The sequence below is a fragment of the Bos indicus x Bos taurus genome, chromosome 4, assembly GCF_003369695.1.
Source record: "Bos indicus x Bos taurus breed Angus x Brahman F1 hybrid chromosome 4, Bos_hybrid_MaternalHap_v2.0, whole genome shotgun sequence".
NCBI classification, from domain to species: domain Eukaryota; kingdom Metazoa; phylum Chordata; class Mammalia; order Artiodactyla; family Bovidae; genus Bos; species Bos indicus x Bos taurus.
The window spans coordinates 43525778-43545821 of NC_040079.1; the positions used below are offsets into that span (position 1 = coordinate 43525778).

Here is a 20044-nt window from a genome sequence, read left to right on the forward strand (position 1 = left end):
CCTCCAAAAGGAACCTCTTTCAAGTCTGGAGGCCGTGTACCATCAACTAGAGGGACTTAACCAAGGAAGGGGGGCTCCTGATCTCCAGGAGCGGGTTGTCATTTCCTCCTCCAGGGGATCTTCCCAACCCAGGGACTGAACTTGGGTCTCCCTTATCTCTTGCACTGCAGATGGACTCTTTACTGCTGAGCCATCTGGGAAGCATCAGGATAAATAATAGTGCAGTATTTTTAAAAAATCAAGTGTAATCCAAAAGAACCCACAATGAACAAAAAATCAAATTTTAGATGAAGCCAGGGCAGTGCAGAGTCATTGACCTGGAACCCGAGGCAAGGGCTGGTGTCCCCAGGACTCTTCAGAGAAGCTGGGGTGGGGAGAGGGGAGAGAGTGAATCATTCCTGTTGGGTTGCCTGGGAGGGTGGGGTTCATAAGATTGAGGAGCTGAAGCTTTTCCTGGGCAGAGCCTGCTGACCTGTGAAAGGAGCCTGTGACCTTTGGATTCAGACTGTGTCTGATGAGCCCACACAGTTAGCGTCAGTCTCTCGTTCTCAGGGACTGAGCAGCCCCTCGGTGTCCCCGCTCGGACCTGAGAGTGCCAGCAGCAGACCCTACGCAGCCCACGGCTCCTTAGTTGAGGAGGAATCATATGCTGGGCTCTCTGGCCACCTTCTCTGGCTGGTGTCTGCAGCCCATCCTCCTGGCCCCATGGCCCAGGAACCCAGGGAGCCCTGCAGCTCCACCCTTCCCATCCCTGCTCTGGGGAGACCAGCCATGCTCAGGGCCCCTTCTCTCCTTCCTTTCACACCAGAGTTCAGATTCCTGGATTCTTCCCCAAGCCTGTCACTTCCATGGCTCTGTGGTCCTTCTGTCTCCCCTGGGAGCATGAGGGGTGGTATCCCAGGTTTCATCCTCAGCCCCTCTGTCCCCACAGTCTCCCACGAGTCTCCCCTGGGGGTTCAGGGTCCTTAGACCCCCGCTCCAACATTCCCCACATCTCTGGTGCTTGGGACACCTCCGCTGCTGCCTGGCTGGCCCCAGACTGAGGATCCCACAGCCCAGTCCTGTGCTCTGCTCTCAGACGCCCTCTTGCATCCAGCCTTCTTCTCCCTCCATCTCGCTGTCTTCTCCAGACTCTGATCCCTCGCCCCCAGCACACCCAATTCTCACCTCTTTTCCCCCTGGACAGCCTCTGTTGGCCCAGGCAGCTCCCCTGCTGGGGAGGCAGAGAGACAGCGCAGCCCCCATGGGCAGGTGCCAGGGGCTGGGGGCCCAGCTGGGAGCCTGGACTTTTGCTGCTCTGCTCTGTGCCCTTCATCACTTTTGCCCTGTGATAGTGGAAACGAGTCCAGGATGCGGAGGGCGCAGTGTTGGCACTGTGGGAGGGCGTCAGTGGGCAAAGACAGGACAGTGACAGGCAGGTGGCCCGGGCTGGGGAGTCCATGGTGGTCTTGAAAGGATGGAGTGGAGAGGCCGTGCATGGGCAGGGCTGGCCACCAGTGCGGGTATTTGGGAAGGATGACGTGAGTGACCCGTCCAGTGACCTCGAGCAGAGCAGCCCCTTCTCTGGGGCCATTCTCCCCAGCGGGTCCCAAGTCCTGCATCTGCTTTAGGATGAGGTTGCCTCATCTTTTCTGTTGCTGTCTTCTGTTCACTTTATCCGCACCTCCAGGCCTGACAGCCTGATGGAGGTTGTTCTTGCAGATGGAGCTGGGAAGGCTGGCGGGATTAGGACAGTGGGGTCCACCACTGTCTGTGCCTTTGTGCTGCATTTGTGAGAAACTGTGTCCCAGGTTCTGGGGAGTGTGGCTCAGGTGTATGTGGTCAGCCTCAGAACACAGCCCATCTTGGGTTCCCCTGTTCCTGGCCTCTCCTGGATCAGAAGTGTGGGAGCCCAGGGTGGGTCAGCCGCTAGGTGGCGATACCATGCAGGTGCCTGCAGGGCGGCCTGAGCTTCCAGGCTTGGTTTTAGAGCTCCTGAACAGCCCAGTTGCACCCCAGTTTTGGACCGCGCCCAAGGGGCTGCTCTCCTTAATACACAGAGACAAGCACCTGCAGTAAAACCCGACCCCCATGTGTTTACACTTGTTCAATTCCTTCTTCAGTATTCCCGATTATAAAAGAACTCTATTGTGGAAAATATAGAAAAATACAAAAATTCACAAAGAAGAAAATGAAAACCATTCATCTATAATCTGACCACCCACAGCCAACCTATTATTAATATTTTGGTTCTTCTAGCTTCTTAGATGTGTTTATATTTACACATTTAAAAAAATAAAATTGATGGGATGATATACACTGTTTGCTGCTTTCTTTCACTTGCCAGTGTATCATAAGCATTCCCTTATATTGTTGACTGTTCCTCAAAAATAGGATTCTTAAGTCATTGAGTAAATCTCCAGCCTAAGGAGAGAGCATTTACTTACTCCACTTCTATTGATATTTAGGTCATTTCCGCTTTTTGTGTGTGTTTTCTTTTAATCAAAGTAAGTAATTCACAGCCTTTTTGCTCACGAATGTGCATTTACATTTCTGATCATTTGTAAGATGAATTTCTCTGCCTCAAGTGTCTGTTCGAGAGTGGGTGTGTAGCTGATTAGAGGTGGTGGTGCCAGTGTCACCCATGGCAGCAGGTGGGAGACGTGTCTCCCCAGCCCCGGCCAGTGTGGCGAGATGCTCTCCCTAAAACTGCCAGTACATTTGTCCCTTCTGGAATGTACACCAGGAGCCTCCCAATTTCTCGCTCCCTTTTCATTTTAATTTATTTATTTTATTGGAGTATAGTTGCTACACGGTGTTGTGTTAGTTGCTGCTGCATGACGGGGTGAATCAGATACACGTGTACATACATGCCCTCCCCCTGAACCGCCCTGCCACCTCTCTAGGCCGTCCCAGCGCTGACCTGAGCTTCCCGTGTTTTACAGCGGCTTCCTCTAGCTATCTGCGTCACGCATGGTCGTGTGTTTATGTCAGTGCTGTTCTTTTTATTTGTCTGACCCTCTCCTTCCCTCCCATGTCCGCGTGTCCATTCTCATGTCTGCGTCTCTCTTCCTGCCTTGAAAACAGGCTCATCTGTACCATCTTTCTAGGTTCCATGCTGCTGCTGCTGCTGCTGCTAAGTCGCTTCAGTAGTGTCCGACTCTGTGCGACCCCATAGACGGCAGCCCACCAGGCTCCCCCGTACATATGTGTTAATACATGACATTTGTTTTTCTCTTTCTGACTTACTTCACTCTACGTAACAGGCTTTAGGTTTATCCACCTAGTTGTAGGCATCCTGTAGATGTTCTTCATCAAGTTAGGGAAGTTCCCCACCATTCCTTGATTTGTGATGATTTTTATCATGAGTGGGTATTGAATTTTGTCAAAAGATTTTTTAGTTGATGTGACCGTGGGTTTTTCCATGTGGTGGCTAATATGGTGTTAATATGATAGCTTGTGTGGAGTGTTCAAATATTTAAACCTTATGTATCTAGAAAAGTTCATGGTATAGACTTCTATTTATATATTGCTGAATCCTATTTGTTAATGTTTTGCTAAGGATTTTTGCATCAATATTCATGAGGGATGTGCCCTCAAAAGTAGTTTTCTTTAATACTCTCAGTCTGGTTTTGGTATCAGGATAATACTTTATAAAGTGAGTTGGGAAGTGTTGACTTTTATTTTCTTAAAGAGACTCTATAAAATTGATGTTAATTCTTATTCAAATATTTGATAGAATTCACGATGAAACCGTCTCAGCCTGAAGATTACTTTTTTATGAATTTTTAAATTATGAAATAAATTTATGTAGCCATTATAGAGCTTTTCTATTATTATCTTTTCTGTTGGGTGAGTTGTGGTAGTTTGTATGTTTCAAGGAGTAGGTGATTGATCTAAATTGTCAAATTTATTTATAATTAAAAATTATTGTTTTTCTTAATTTTTTTTGGCTGTACGTGGCATATTGGGGTTCCCCAACCTGGGGTTGAGCTTGTGCCCCCTGAAGTGGAAGCACAGAGTCTTAAACACTGGACCATCAGAGAAGTCACTGAGTTGTCAAATTTATATGTGAACTATTGTTCATAATATTTCCTTATTATCCTCTTGATGTCTGCAGTGTCTGTAGTAAATTTGCTTCTTTCCTGAATTTGTTTATGTATTTCTCTCTTTTTCTTTGTCGTGCTTGCTAGAGATCTGTTGATTTTATTGATATTTTCAAAGAACAGGTTTCATTGCTCTGTGCTCTGTGTCCACTGCACACGAGTGGGGTCCCATAACCCTCCATGTGGTGCCGCTATACAACCGCCACGTGACCCCACTTACAAACACAGAAACCCAACCCAAGGATGTGATAACTCACCTGGGGTCTCCTCACTAGCAGGTGGAGGAGCCAAGAATGCATCTCAGATCCCCAAACCCGCCCCTGCCCCAGACTCTGCCAGATCCTCGGCAAGGACCCAGGAGGATGGGGCGTAAGAGCTCTTTTCTTTGCTCAGTAGAGACTCTGACCATATCCCTGCCTTTCTTTCTGTAATGGTCAGCGGAGGGCACTGAGAACAGCCTCGGAAAAACTCAGAAACCGCTCGTCTTTCTCTACAAACGTTGTCCAAACCACCCCCGGCACACGTGTCAACAGGTACATCGGCCGCCTCCTGGAAGCCCGCCAGATGGAGCTGGAGATGGCAGACCTGAACTTCTTCACCCTGAAGTACAAGCAAGCTGAGCGAGAGCGAAAGGTGGGTGGTGGGGGGCTCAGGGTGGCTGGGAGTCAGAGGCCCCGGGGCGTCCTGGGGATGTGGGTGCAGCTCTTTCTCACTGTGGTGGTCCTAGGCGTCCTTGGCGCCCTTTCTCCTGGAAGCTGGCGGCTGATGGTCTATTTCTGTGTCTTCTAGTACCACCAGCTTCAGGACGAGTATTTCACCAGCGCCGTGGTTCTGGCTCTCATTCTGGCCGCCTTATTCGGCCTTGTCTACCTTCTAATAATCCCACAGTAAGTGCCATTCTGGGTCCGTCAGTCATAGGAGGTTGCCAGGAATCCCTTTCTTTTCAAGTTCAGGTTTAATTCCTGTGGTCACTCTCCCACGGTGCCCTGGCTTTTGGAGACCGCCTGAGCCACATGCCAGTTCTCCATTACCTGGAGGACCTAGCTAAGCATGCCTGATGGCAAATGCATGGGACTGCTCACTCTCGGTTGTTAATTTTAAATGTGCTCAGTCCTCAGACACCACGTATTTTCAGTGTACTCTGTCCACAGCACACGCACCGTTGACTTCGTGGCACTGACTGCAGGAGATAACACAGGACTGCTAGTGGGGCACCCTGGCTTCTGGGTGCTTGTCATTTTCAGAAACATTCAAATGAGGACAAGTAGCCTCTGGAAAGGAACAAAAACATAAGGTTTTAATAACACTGAATCATCCTAAATCAAAGTGAGTGACAGTGCTGGTTTCTTGGCAGGAAAGACCCCGCTTTTCTTCTAGATGTACCACTTTCTTCATAAACCTCCCGAGTGGAGCAGTTCAACTGTGAGTTTCCAGAAGGCACTGGAAGCCAGCCCCACTCCAAGACCCTGTGGACACACAGTGGCCACCTGGATGGCCTACTAGGAGATTCAGCTTTCTTAATAAAACTCTTTTTAGATGAAGCCCAGAAAGAGGGCAGTGCTCAGCAGCCAAGTCTGTGCAACCCTAGCCCTTCTTGCATGCGGAGGGCATCTCTCGAGCATTTCTAGAGAGAGAGGACTCCTAGGACTAGAGAGAGCATTCCTAGGACTAGAGAGACCCTGGAGCAGGGGCACTTAGAAGTTGGAGTGGACACAGGAAGAGCCTGTCTCCTAGAAGAGGACTGGCATGGGCTAGTCCCCAGAGACCACTGTGTCTTCCTGGGGGCTGGGACCCGCTGGGGGAGGGGAGGAAAGATGGCATCTCTCAGGCGCCTGTCGCCTGCCCCGACCTGCAGTGACTGTATGTCTTCTGTTGTAGGAGTGTGGCTGTCCTGCTCCTGCTGGTGTTCTGCATCTGCTTCCTGGTGGCCTGTGTCCTATACCTACACATCACCCGGGTCCAGGTACATGTGTGTGTGTGCTCTGTACCTGCATGTTATCTGGTCCAGGTACGAGTCTGTGTGTGCCTTGTACCTACATGTCACCCGGGTCCAGGTACATGTGTGTGTGTGCTCTGTACCTGCATGTTATCTGGTCCAGGTATGAGTCCGTGTGTGTCTTGTACCTACGCATCACCTGGACAGGTAAGTGATGGCCTCTGGCTGCCCTCTTGGCAGGACAGGTTGGGGCAGTGGAGGCAGTTTGTCCCCTCGCCTCCCTGGCAGGTGAAGAGTTGTCTGTGTGGCAGGAACATATCAGCCTGTCGCGTGCCGGTGCTGTCATGGTGTTTCAGCGGTGTGCCCCGTGGACACAAGGGTGGTGGTTGACAGTGATGGAGCGAATGAACCCGTGGTGTGACACTGTTCCGTGCCGGTGGAGAGTCCTGCGGCTTGTCGTGTGTTCATGTCCTTGACTGGGGCGTCCATTCTCTCGAGGATGCTTCCTTTACGGATTGAGCTTGTGGTCCTGTGTCATGTGAGGCTGCTGGGAGAGGACTCTGTCTTGTCTCACATGCCTTTCTCACGTCCTGAGCCTTCATTATCAAACATCTCATGTCCTCATCAGACCCCCACTTGTCACCTCTGCCAGACCCAGGGTTATTTTCCCACAACTGTTGAAAACAGCTACTTTGGGAGAAGATTGAATCAGTTTTATTTAAATTCTTTATTATTCATAGGTAACTTCTTGAGTTAAGAAGAAAAAATTCTACTTACTCAAACCACATTCCCAGATCCTTGATTTCATAGATGGAGTGGCGTCTGGTTCGGTAAATTGAGATTTCCCACTTCAAATAAGATTGCTTTATTCACCTAATTTCAAGTGAAAGCAAGTTCATGTTAATTTCTATGGCCTGTTGCATTCGTCCCCAGTGTTTGGAATCTGTTCCTGGTGGACCACCTGTTCTCCTGGCAGAGGTGGCCCTGACTCCACCAGCCCCTCTCTTTCCATCTCCCACTATCACCCGCCTCCGCCCTCGCCTGTGGGCCTGAGCATTTTTTCTAAGTGTGTGATTTTTGACTCAGTGCTGCAGCCCATGGTCCTAACAGCTGGTGGCTGCAGGTCACCCGGCCAGCAAGTGTTACCTATCCCACATCCGCTCTGTTGACCCTGCGCTGGGCTCTAAGTTCACTGCCAGGCTTGTGCAGAGGCCTGTGGGGCTCTGGGTGACAGGGAGGGGTCAGACTGCAGACTCTGACTGGTGGGCAGTGGGGCTGGGAACAAGCCTTCCTGCAGAGGCCAGCACGTGTGGACATGGGGAGACGCAAGTGGGATGGTCCATTGTAGCCAAATATCACCAAAAAAGCCTCGAGTCAACTGTGACATAGAAGTGGCGACAGCCAGGGCTTCTGGCTGAGGGCAGCCGGGCCCACCTGGGACCTTCACCCACACAGTTGGCGCCCCCATCACTAGGGACTAACTGTGGATCACGTTCTGGGGGAACTTTTCATTGTTCATGTCAGTTCAGCTACCTTTTTTCTGTATCATGATAAACTATTTTTCATGCTGTTGTTAGGTCTGTGTGTATATTTTATATGTGTATCTATCTATCTATGTATATACATATGTATATATATGAATTGTATTGGTTTGTGTGTGTCTATATATATATATATATTTGCTCATGAAAAAGAAATGATAAATTGACCAAATTAACTGTGAAAAAGGAGGCTATTAGTCTTAAGATGAACAGAGAGCCCTCCTTATTCCGTGTGTATGTGCTCTGACGCCTCTCGTTGCTCCCAGCAAACAAGTCCAAGCTCTACTTGGGTCCCTGTGATTGTCATTACTAGAGAGGTATTTAAACTCTCGTGTGTTTAATCAAACACAGTTGTAGGATCATGCATTTAGTATTGAATGAAGAGTCTCAGTACCCTGAGGCTGGGAGTCACAGCTGTTCACCGTTGTGTGATCCAGGGGCTCAAATGGCCTTAAATGATAACAGGAATTTATTGGCCCATATATTCAGGAAAAACCAGAGGGAGGGAGGGAGGGGGGGAGGGTGGGCCCAAGGCTGGTTTTATCCAGTAACTCCTTTTTGCTACTGGAGACCAGTTTTCTCTGGGTCTTCTCACTGCCCCAAAGCTTCCCTTCCTTAGGGTGGCCTAGAGGCCTCAGTAGTCCTGCTGTGTGTCCACATCCACCCACCATGCTCAGAGGGGGAGGGGGACACACCCTGGGCAGGGCTTGCCCAGCCTTGGCCAGTGGCCCTCTTCTCCTCGCCTCCCGAGAGACTCTTGTCCCGCCTTTTGCAGCACTGGAGCCAGGCCTCACTCCCGGTGGTGCCCTGGGGGCCTCTGAAGTCCACTGGACCAGAAGGAGCACCTCAGGGTTTGCTGAGTGAAAGTGTGTGCAGCCCGTGCTTCATGGGGCTGAGGGCTTGAATCCCCTGCCCATCTGTGGTCTTGCCCAGGGCTCTGTGGGAGAGAAGACAGGGAGGGTGTGATTCAGGTCAGTAAACAAGCAGGGCTGGCGCCACCGCAGAACAGCTCATCTTTCTGAGAAGCTCAGAGGAGACCCGTGTTTCAAGGAAAATACAACCATGTAGGAGCCTAGAACTGGGACCCGGATCCATACCCACCGCCATGTGAGCTGGAGCACCCACTGTCTGTGCTGGGTTGTAGGATGAGTGAAGTTGGCTGGTGGTGTCTGGGCTGCGTTTTTTCCCACCTGTAGGGCAGGGATGGTAATGACCCTGACCTCAGAGCAGGGAGTTAGGGGGATAACTCTCTAGATGGCCCCAGGCTCCCTGACGGGTCAGTGTTTTCTGTAAGGTCACTGTGGTCTCTATTTTTGGTTTCATTTCTAATTTCAGAAGTGTGAGGGATGGTACGGGGAGGGAGGAGGGAGGAGGGTTCAGGATGGGGAACACATGTATACCTGTGGCAGATTCATTTTGATATATGGCAAAACCAATACAATATTGTAAAGTTAAATAAAATAAAATTAAAAAAAAGAAGTGTGAGTCTAAAAAGAACTTCTGTCCATGAAATCATTTGTTGAATATTGCACAATGTTTAAATAGACTTAAAACATAATAACTGGACAAAAATTATATAAAGCCTGTGTGAAGAAAATGATAAAAGTTAAAGTCTATAAAGGAAGCCACAAATAAATGGGAAGTCTTTACCATTTCTGAGATAGAGGGATGCAACATTATGAAAATGTCAGCTTAATCTCTTTGATGAATTTCAGTGCCAATCAGTGTCATAGAGTGGTGGGCGGTGTGGCCTTTTTAAATTTAAGGATGTCAGTTTTCATTGTTTAGTTTGGGCAGCGTTTTCACCTGGGAGATGAATTATATGAAAACAGCCAAGAAATGTGTGTGGAGGATGAATAGTGGGTGAGAATCTAGCCACATACAGATGGTGCGGATGTTGTGTATCATGATTAATTTACTGTGGACATGATTGGCTTTGCGATAAGAAGCAGGTTTTAAAGTAGCATTTTGTCGTTCAGTGTTTTCCAGGGTGCCTGACCATCCAGATCCGCACCGTCTTGTGCATCTTCATCGTGGTCTTAATCTACTCTGTGGCCCAAGGCTGTGTGGTGAGCATCTCTGGTGGGTGCAGGGATGGGGGCTCCCCTGCAGGGACCACCCTGGAGGTCCTGTGAAACAAGAGGGGTCAGAGATCATCCTGGGGTGCCCAAGGAAGTGGGGGAAAGGCAACATCTCCCAGTGGAGGAAATGTGACGTCCTCCTGGTAACTGGGGACTCTGCCTTTCATTGTGTGCAGAGGACGAAGCTGAGGCAGAGAAACAGGAGGAGGTGGTATGGGGAGGAACAGAACTGAGTTGAGTGGTTTGGGAGGATGGTAGGGGCCTTGTGTCCCCCTGGCCCAGATCCTGGGGCTCTCCCTCTAGTAGTAAGGAGCCCAGAAGGGCCATGAGCAAGCAGGAGTGTCCGAAACTTGGCTGTTGGCACCAGGGGAGTGGGTTGGAGCCGGAGGCCATAGCAGGCTAGGAGGAGGGTGCGCCCTGTGTCCTGAGTGGGGCCCCTCCCATGCTCCTTGTCCCTCCATCCTCCTCCAGGTGGGCTGCCTGCCTTGGTCCTGGAGCTCCAGTCCCAACGGGTCCCTGGTGGTCCTGTCTTCTGGGGGCCGGGACCCAGTGCTGCCTGTCCCGCCCTGCGAGTCTGCGCCCCATGCCCTGCTGTGCGGCCTCGTGGGCACCCTCCCGCTGGCCATATTCCTGCGGGTCTCCTCCTTGCCAAAAATGATCCTGCTCGCCGTGCTCACCACCTCCTACATCCTCGTCCTGGAGCTCAGCGGGTACACGAAGGCCATGGGGTAGGTACGCTGCTCCCGCCAGAGCCGCTGGCCAGGCATTGCCAGCGTCTGCCTGGGGCCCTGTGTTCCAGTCTGCTGATTAGAAACTTGTTGAGCTGGGGTTGCTCCCTGTCTTCACCTGGGCCCGTACACTAGTGAGTTCCTGGGTTTCTCTGTGGACGAGGCTCTCAGCCTGAGTCATTCCTGGGCACCCCTGGGGGTGTCGCATCTGAGAGCCCCCTGGGGATGGGCCTCGTGTTCTTGGGACTGAGATTGGTTTCCTTCCTTCTCTTCCCCCAGGGCCGGTGCCATCTCAGGGCGCAGCTTCGAGCCGATCATGGCCATCCTGCTATTCTCGTGCACGCTGGCCCTGCACGCCCGGCAGGTGGATGTCAAGCTGCGGCTGGACTACCTCTGGGCGGCCCAGGCAAGAGGAGACCCTCTGCTTCCTGTGGGGGGTGGTGATCAGGGGATCCCTTGGGAGGAGTTTCAGGTGGGGGCTCCTGGCTGGATGCCAGTGGCCATGTGGGCATCACTGTTGGGTGGAGGAGGCTGTGGTGGGGCCAAGGAGCAAGATGGCAGGAAGGCAGGAGGGGGACAGTCTAATGAACCCTGTCTGATGGTCAGAGTTTGGCTGTTTTGCTGGCCGTGAGCTTCCTGTCCCCACAGGCGTTCTGGCAGAGGGATTCAGCCTCAGTAGGCTAGACATGACCACGGGTCTCATCAGGGTCCTGGGAAACCCCTGAGGTTGTCTCATCTCACATGGCCTATTCCAGATTGAGTAGGTCTGCTCTGGGGGCCAGGAACCCATATTTTTACAGTGCACACGGGGGAATTCTGACACTAGAGGCCTGGGGGAGATGGAGGAATGGCAGACCTGGGGTTTGGCCTAGGCCCTGAGGCCGGTGACAGGTGGTGACCCCCAGAGTTCACCCTGCTCGCCTGCCCGGAGCCAGTGCATAGGGGCTCAGCTCAGCCCAGGTCACATGTGGTGTGGTGTGTCTCTGCGTCCCCCTCCTTGCCCACTCTGTGTCCCTGTCACCCTCTCCATGCATCCTTGTCACTTGCTCCTCTACACCCACTCCTTGTCACCTGCTCTGCGTCCCTGGCCCTGGGAACTGAGGCCTTCTTTCTGGTCCAGAGTTCAGACCCCATTGATGCAACTTGCTCACTTCTTGGCTCTGAACAGATTGCCTCCCCTTGTTTCCTTGACTGAAAGTAGGGAGGCAGGTGTGCAGTAGAACCGAGGCCGCAGGAGGGTCTTGTCATTTTGACACATGAAGAAGCAGCCCTTTTCTGTCAGAGGGAATTCACTCTGTTCAATCCCTACAGCAGCCCTACCTGGGAGGTGGGATCACAGATGGGGATCAGATATAGATTAACATGCCCAGGGCCAGAACTGGAATGTCCAGGGGTCCCAGCAGGTCTGAGGTGGGTGGGAGCGTCTGCATACCAGGAACCAGAGTGTAGCCAGGGGTCCAGCCCAGAGCTGCAGCACAGGGGCATCCATAACTGGACCCCAAACAGGTGTGGCCCAGAGGGCCACAGAGAGAAGGCGGTGGCTGTGGGTGCACAGGTGGCTGGGTGCACCCTGCTGTCGCCCCATGTTCTGTGCAGAGGGACAGGCTCAGACATGCCTACTGGGGGCCCAGGCTCCTCCTGTGCTGCCTGCCCACATCCTTTCTTCAGGAAGATGTATGACTCCTGTCCACATCCTGTGGTAGAATAGGCAGGAGGTGGGTGGTCAGTGACTGAGGCCCTGGTCAGCTGTGTCGGGTGGGCCTGGAGTTAGGTGGTCTTCATCCCAACCCCCACAACTCCCCCTGGGGTCTTTGTGACTCTCTTCCCTGGTCCTCAGTCCGATGGGGTGATGATTCAAATCCTATGTGGAAGTGTGTTGGTTGGGTTCTACAGAGAGGAGGTTTATTCCACGGACTGGCCTGCGAGTTACGGAGGCTGAGAAGTCCTAGAACCAAGTGCCACTTCAGTTCAGTTCAGTTCAGTCACTCAGTCATGTCCGACTCTTTGCGACCCCATGAACTGCAGCACGCCAGGCCTCCCTGTCCATCAGCACTTGCTGTGAGAGAATAGGAGCACTGGTGTTTGAGGGTAGTGAAGACAGACGCCCAGCTCAGGCCAAGAGTGGAGTTGCCCCTTCTCTGCCTTTTCCTTCTATTCAGAAGGACTGGGTGATGCCCACCCCCTTGGCTGGAGTAGAGAGCATCTTCCCATGGTCCAGCCTCTCAGAGCTAATCTCTCTTATGTGTCCTTACACAGACACACTAGAAATGATGCTCACCAGCCATCTGGGTGCTCTGTGGCCCATCAAGTTGACACATACAATTAGCCATTGCACTGAGGGATAATTACAGTTTCCTTCCCAATGGGCTTGGCTGGGGCCCTGGCACATAGTGGGTGCAGACACCCTGCTCCCGGCATCTGACAGGCCGTAAGTTTCCGTGGACTCCCTCAGGACAGCCGCTGCGGAGTGTTCTCACTATGGGAAGGAGGGGTGGCGGATGGAGGGGTAGGCTGCCTGTGATGGGGGCAGAAGGTAGTGACCACTCTGATGAAACTATTGTCTACCCTTTAGTTAACCTGGAAAAGATAAGATGCGAGTTAAGCAGGTTTCTGTCTGCACATCAGGCCAGGTTATATCTTCAAGATCATGAGGAATTACTCCATTACTCAGGGCAAATGAAAGAAAATGTGTGTGTGTGCACGTGTATTCTGTATGTATGTATATCTGTGCACACATAGATATACTAGGTGAAAAACTTGGCTTATTTATTCCTTTTTATGTAGCAGCTTTACTGAGTTGTAATTCACTTCCCACAAGATTCACTCACTATACAAAGTATACAATTCAGTAGTTTTCAATATATTCACACAATTGTGCAGCCGTCACCACAGTCAATTTTAGTACAGTTTTGCGCCCCCCAGGGGACTCCTGTAACCATCAGCAGTCACTCCCCATTTCTAACCACCCCCAGCCCTGAGCCACCATCTGCTCTCTGCCTCCATGGATTAGCCTGCTTCTTCCACTCTTCAGCCTGTGTGTACTTTTAAGTCAGTGCCTGATCTGGACAGACTAACTCCCTGTGTGTGGCCAGTGGGAGCCCTGAACCAGGCCTTGGAGGGAGAGACCCCCTAATTCTCTGATTCTAAGGGGCTGTGGCCCAGCCCTGTCTTCACTCCAGCCTGGCTTCTGGATTCCAGGTGGGCAGGGAGCTGCTGAGATCTGAACCCCACATTCCCTCTCCACGGGCAGAAATTCCCACATGGGCTGTCTGTACAGAATTGGCCCCAGTTCTTAGGCAGCGTGGCAGGGGTGGTGGTGGTGAGGGCATGCAAGTGGTGCACCCGATTCTGGCTTGCACTCCTCCTCGAGGGGCTCTGGCTACTGCCTTCACGAGTGCCAAAGCCAGGCCGCCACTCCCAGGCATGTCCATGTGATACCCAGCCAGGCTTCCGGAAGTGCCTGGGCTTCTCTGGGCCTCTTGGATGCTTGAGAGTTGGTCGTGGGAGGGTGGGAGGGGCTGGTGTTGAGGAAAGGAGACAAGGCGTGTGACAGGAGGGGGACCTTCACAGAGACCTCATGGGGGCGGGGTGGTGGGGAGGCCATCCAGAACTCCACCTTCTCTGTGGGCAGCCAGGATGGCAGGGTCCCATCCCTGACTCTGGAAGGTGGCCTGGTGGTGGAGTGCGATGGAGCAGGGGGCCTGGGGAGGCACCCTGGGGGAGACTCCACCATCACAGGGGCCACCAGAAGGGCACTTTTGAAGTGGTTGGGTGGAGCCTGGACAGGGTTGACCATTGGAAAAGGGGCTAAGATGGAGGTGGGCGTGGTCTCAGGCACATATCACTCAGTCTGGGCAGAGGGCACATTTCTGACTGACAATGTCAAGAGAGCTGATGGCACTGGACTATCTGAAAGGTGGGTCAGGGTAGGGCAACCCTAGACTGGTACAGTGGCCAGGGCCGCACAGTAGAGTGTCCCCATCCCAGACCTTGGGGGCGAAGGAGTGGTCCCCAGAGCCAGGACAAGGCGGGCCACCAGACAGGACTCACCACCTTCGTCCAAGGGACATGGCCAGCCTGCAGTGACCGTGCTGGGAGGGACCTCATCACAGTCTGCTCCCTCCCTCCCAGCTCCTGTCTGTGCTTCCAGCGGCAGAGTCCAACCAGAAACTGTGAGGGGACCGGTAGGTAGAGTCCTCTGGGCTGGCCCTGGGTCAGCGCAGATGTCAGGGGAAGAGAGCAGTGCACACCATTCCTGGAAAGGCCATCAGGCCACTGCAGCTTGCCAAAACCTTGCCAGGTAATGGAGGACAGCCTCTCTGTGGTAGACTGCGCTGCTGAACTTGGTCTTGTCTGGCTCTGGCTGGCTCTCCAGGCTGACCAGACTGGCTGGTCTCTGAGATGTGTCTTCCCCGCCATCAGCTGGCCCCTCTGGTTTAAGGTCTTTCAGTTAGGAATAGACACTCGGAGCTAGAGAAGAACGGACTTAGGATGAGCCGGGAAGCGCTGGATCGGCCTGGGGGTGTGTGAGATGGTTCCCACTCACTGACTAGATGCTTGCTCTGGATCTCACTGTCAGTGGGATTGAGGCCCTTGCTGTTGGCTCTCCCAACTGGGGACTCCCTCACCTAGGGCAAGCAGTTTCTCTCAAATGGGTTAGCAAGGGCCATTCTAGGCATTGGTGTCCCTTTATTTTTTAAGATTTTTTTTTTTTGATGTGGACCATTTTTAAAGTCTTTACAGAATTTGTTACAGTATTGTTTCTGTTTTATGTTTTAGTATTTTGACTGCATAGCATGTGGGATCTTAGTTCCTGGACCACGGATTGAACGTGCACCCCCTGTGTTAGAAGGGGAGGTCTACCACTGAACCTCCAAGGAAATCTCTGGTGTCCCTTTAAATGTTATTAAGTCCAGTGGTTGACCCTGTCCTGAGATTCTCCTTCAGCAATACCCCTTGTACACCCAGACCCACCGTGAAATGAACTTTCCAGGCAGTTTGGTGCAAGAGAGAACCTTTGTGTCATGGAGGGAAGGCTTGCCTGTATGGAACACACTGACATATTTTTCTAAGAATGTGTAACGTGAAACGCCCCACTTCCCTGTAAACAACAAAACAAAACCATTTCTAGACTTTGCCCATTTGCCCTGTGGATATTTAAGTCTGTCATGCACGTATCAGAGCGCCTCAAACTCTTGCAAAACTGCCAGACCAAAGACTCATTGGTTAATTATTTATTGAGACCCAATTGGTTCTATAAACCTAAACAAACAGATGGGCTTTTCCTTCCTGATGACTTCTCAAACTCTTAATTTGTAACTATCAGAATGCTTTTGCTCCAGTGATTTTTTTTCTTTGAACTCAGTGGGTAATCATGATGACAATTATAATAAAACAATTTATCTACAATGAATACCTATTCTGAGGGTAATTTCCATTTGTGCAGCTGCTGTGCTCAGCACTCAGAGCAGGGGCTGGCTCGGACATGGAGCTTTTGGTCGTTGGGCTGAGCTGAGGCCAGCTGCACCTCCTCCTTCAGTCACTTCCCTTCCCAGGCCTCCTTTCTCCACAGGTGGGACAGTAACCTGGTCCTTGGGATTATAGGAAGTTCATGCTGCCTGGTTCATGACCCTTATTTCACATCTGAAATGCCATGTGTGTTGTTCATCCTGTTCTCTGTTCTTGGCCCCTGGTGTCACCACTGGGACTTGGGTTGAGAACATCCCTCACTGAGGACAGTGCTTCTGGGTGTATCATGGCTGTGTTCTGAAACACAGTGCCAAGGAAATGCCTGCAGAATCAAACACTGGTGCTGAACCTTGGGCTCTGAGTCCAGGAATGTCCCCCACTCAAGGGAAATCAGACCTGTCACCATGTTGGGAAGTGCACAGACAGCCTGGGGTGGCCCTCTCTCTGCACCTGTTGTCCTGCCTGGCTCCATCCAGTAGCTGCTTATTGAGCGCCTGGTCTACACCAGGCCTCCTTGTATGGGGACACTACATGAGTGTGAGCATTCATAACCCTGCTCTGAATGCCCAGAGGCTGATAAAGGAATAAATGTGTCAGTCATAGATGATTCCAGAACAGTGATAGAAGTGCCATTGTATTGATAAAACAGCCCATAGCCTCACCCAGCCCTCAAGTCAGTGACATCAGCCTCTAGAGAGAATACCTAGAGATTTTGGAGGAATTAGCCAGGGAGAGGTTCTATGGCTGTTGGATGGTGTTTTATAAATGTCAGTTAAATCAGGTTGCTGACAGCGTCCTTCAGGTCTTCTGTACCCTTACTGATTTTCTCTCTAGTCATTCTGTCAAGTTTAGAGACAGTGGTGTTGGGAATATCCAGCTATACCTATAGACAGAGATTCCAACAGCACTCTCTCTAACTTCTTAAAGTTCTATCAGTTTTTGTCTTATGTAGTTTGATGACCTGTTATTACATGCATAAATGTTTAGGATTATGTCCTCTTGATAAATTGAAACCTTTGTCCCTCTTATCAAAAAAGACCCTTTTATATATCTTCAGTTCAGTTCAGTCACTCAGTCTTGTCCGACTCTTTGTGACCTCATGGACTGCAGCACACCAGTCTTCCCTGTCCATCACCGGCTCCTGGAGCTTGCTCAAATTCATGTCCATTGAGTTGGTGATGCCATCCAACCATCTCATCCTCTGTTGTCCCCTGCTCCTGCCTTCAATCTTTCCCAGCTTCAGGGTCTTTTCTTTATAAAGAGTCAGTGCTTTGCATCAGGTGGCCAAAGTATTGGTGCTTCAGCTTCAGCATCAGTTCTTCCAATGAATATTCATGTCTGATTTCCTTTAGGATTGACTGGTTTGATCTCCTTGCTGTCCAAGGGACTCTCAGGAGTCTTCTCCAACACTACAGTTCAACATATTTTCAGGCTAAAACAAAAACTCTAAATAAATACTGAACCTTAAAAAAAAGAGACCTTTTCCTAAGTAATGCGCTTCACTCAGCAGTCTGTTTTGTCTGATATTAATATAGGTAATCCAGCTCTCTTGTTAAGTCTTTCTCCTCATTTTACTTGTAACCTTATTGTATTTTTTTTTTTTTTTGGTATAGCAGAGTTTTATTAAAGTGTAAAAAGGGACAGAGAAAGCTTCTGACATAGACATCAGAAGAGGGTCAGAGAGTACCCTCCTACTAGTCTTTAGCCAGATGTTTTATGTCTGTTAGAAGCTATTAATCAGATAAGAGAGACACCTCAAGGCTGACGGAGTTTTACCAGTCCCCTCTCCCACAATATGCATTTTTGAGATAGGATGGCATGAGGTGTATCATCCCCCAGCCATAAAACAATTGATATGAATACTTGTTTGTTGAGCCAAAAGTTAGTCTTAGGTGGAATCATTTTGAAGAAAGGCAAATTCCAAAGCAAATACATAGATTTTGCAAATACAAAGCAAATACACAAATCTATTAATGTAGATTAAGAAAAACATTTCCATAAGAAGAATGCATTGATTAGCCCAAGGTTCAAGAAAAGGTAAGTTCAGGTGGAACCAGGTGTCATCATGGCAACACAGAATTTTAATAGAAAAAAGTCTGACACTTGAAGTTTTTTTTCCTCCTGCTGCTTAAGGGAGAGATAAAAAATGTCTAACACTTGCAGCCTATTTCCTCCGTTTGGAGACCCCTAGCTTTTCTGCCTGTTACCCTCTCATTCCCCCCTTTTCTTTTAGGACAATTGTGTTGCCTAGGGAAAGGGGCATCGTGTTCATTTCATAACTACTTCCTGCTATTGAAGGGCATGGTCCCTAAATTGTTGAGGCAACATATTCTCCTAACCCTCATATGTAGTCTCTCATCCAGGGGCCCCAAGTAATAGTTGGAGGAAGCTGTGGCACTCATAGGAGCCTGGACAACTTATTATAACTTAAAATCTTTTAGATGGTTAGGAAGAAACCCCATTTTACACTTACAGATGTAAGGCAAAATAGTCATTAAACCAAGTTAAAACCGAGTCAAAATTAAAAGTCACATTGTGTCTATATTTAAGGTACAATATGTTATACCAGTCCATCTTAGGATTGTCCAGTTCAGTTCAGTTCAGTCACTCAATCGTGTCCAACTTTTTGCGATCCCATGAATCGCAGCATGCCAAGCCTCCCTGTCCATCACCAACTCCCAGAGTTCACTTAGACTCACGTCCATCGACTCAGTGATGCCATCCAGCCATCTCATCCTCTGTTATCCCCTTCTCCTCCTGCCCCCAATCCCTCCCAGCATCAGGGTCTTTTCCAATGAGTCAACTCTTCACATGAGGTGGCCAAAGTACTGGAGTTTCAGCTTTAGCATCATTCCTTCCAAAGAGCACCCAGGACTGATCTCCTTCAGAATGGACTGGTTGGATCTCCTTGCAGTCCAAGGGACTCTCAGGAGTCTTCTCCAACACCACAGTTCAAGAGCATCAATTCTTCGGCACTCAGCCTTCTTCACAGTCCAACTCTCACATCCATACATGACCACTGGAAAAACCATAGCCTTGACTAGACGGACCTTTGTTGGCAAAACAATGTCTCTGCTTTTCAATATGCTATCTAGGTTGGACATAACTTTTCTTCAAAGGAGTAAGCGTCCTTTAATTTCATGGCTGCAGTCACCATCTGCATTGATTTTGGAGCCCTAAAAAATAAAGTCTGACACTATTTCCACTGTTTCCCCATCTATTTCCCATGAAGTGATGGGACCAGATGTCATGATCTTCGTTCTCTGAATGTTGAGCTTTAAGCCAACTTTTTCACTCTCCATTTTCACTTTCATTAAGAGGCTTTTTAGTTCCTCTTCACTTTCTGCCATAAGGGTGGTGTCATTTGCATATCTGAGGTTCTTGATATTTCTCCCAGCAATCTTGATTCCAGCTTGTGCTTCTTCCAGCCCAGCGTTTCTCATGATTAGGATTGTTAGATGTCATCAGATCAAGAAGAGGCATCACATATGGTTGTTGGTGGTGAAGGTATTCGCAGACTCGAAGAAACTCCTTTCTTTGAAGTGGAGTAACTCACCATGGGAAGCCTTCAATTGATGATGAGGTTGAAAAGCTGAAAGCTGAGTCAAATCTAAGGCTTTAGGATCTATGACAATATCTGTGTGCAAAAACAGTCTGTCATAGAGACAGTCCCTTCTTCTTAGGGGCAGTTTGAGCCCTCATTAAAGCTACAGGTAGGACTTTAAGCCAACTGTCTTGTGTTTCTTGAGTTAGCTTACGTGGGTGTCTTTTAATAATGTCATTAGCCTTTTCAACTTTTTCTGAAGATGGGGGTCTCCAGAAACAGTGCAAGTGATATTCTATTCCTAGAACATTTGACACCTCTTGAGTTACAGCAGCTTTAAAGACAGAGCCATTGTCACTCTGAACTTTAGAGTTTAAGATCCCACTTACATCATGAGAAGTCAGTACAGTAAGATTTTGCCCATTCATTAACCTCGGGCTTTAGTGAATACTGCTTTTGATGTGAGAGTAGGTGAGGGTCATTGAGCTTGACAGTGATAGGAACAGCATTTTGTGCTCAACCCATAGTTTTTCCATCAGCCCACACTCGAGGATTTGCATTTTGTTCAATTAATGGGAGAGAAAGCAGGCTTCATATTTATGAAAACGGAGGCTTGGACCTTGTTCAATATATCCCTCACCAGAAGGAGTGAGGGAGATT

The 20044-nt window shown here is 49.9% G+C and overlaps 1 protein-coding gene across 1 annotated transcript in view; it reads left to right on the top strand.

Moving 5' to 3' along the window:
* ADCY1 (adenylate cyclase 1) overlaps positions 1-20044 on the top strand; it is a 106979-nt gene that overhangs the window by 61074 nt on the left and 25861 nt on the right. Inside the window, exons 9-14 of the mRNA XM_027539292.1 lie at positions 4524-4718; positions 4875-4972; positions 5964-6048; positions 9542-9631; positions 10115-10371; positions 10651-10777. Coding sequence (XP_027395093.1) covers positions 4524-4718; positions 4875-4972; positions 5964-6048; positions 9542-9631; positions 10115-10371; positions 10651-10777 — 852 coding nt within the window. The remainder of the gene's footprint in view (positions 1-4523; positions 4719-4874; positions 4973-5963; positions 6049-9541; positions 9632-10114; positions 10372-10650; positions 10778-20044) is intronic.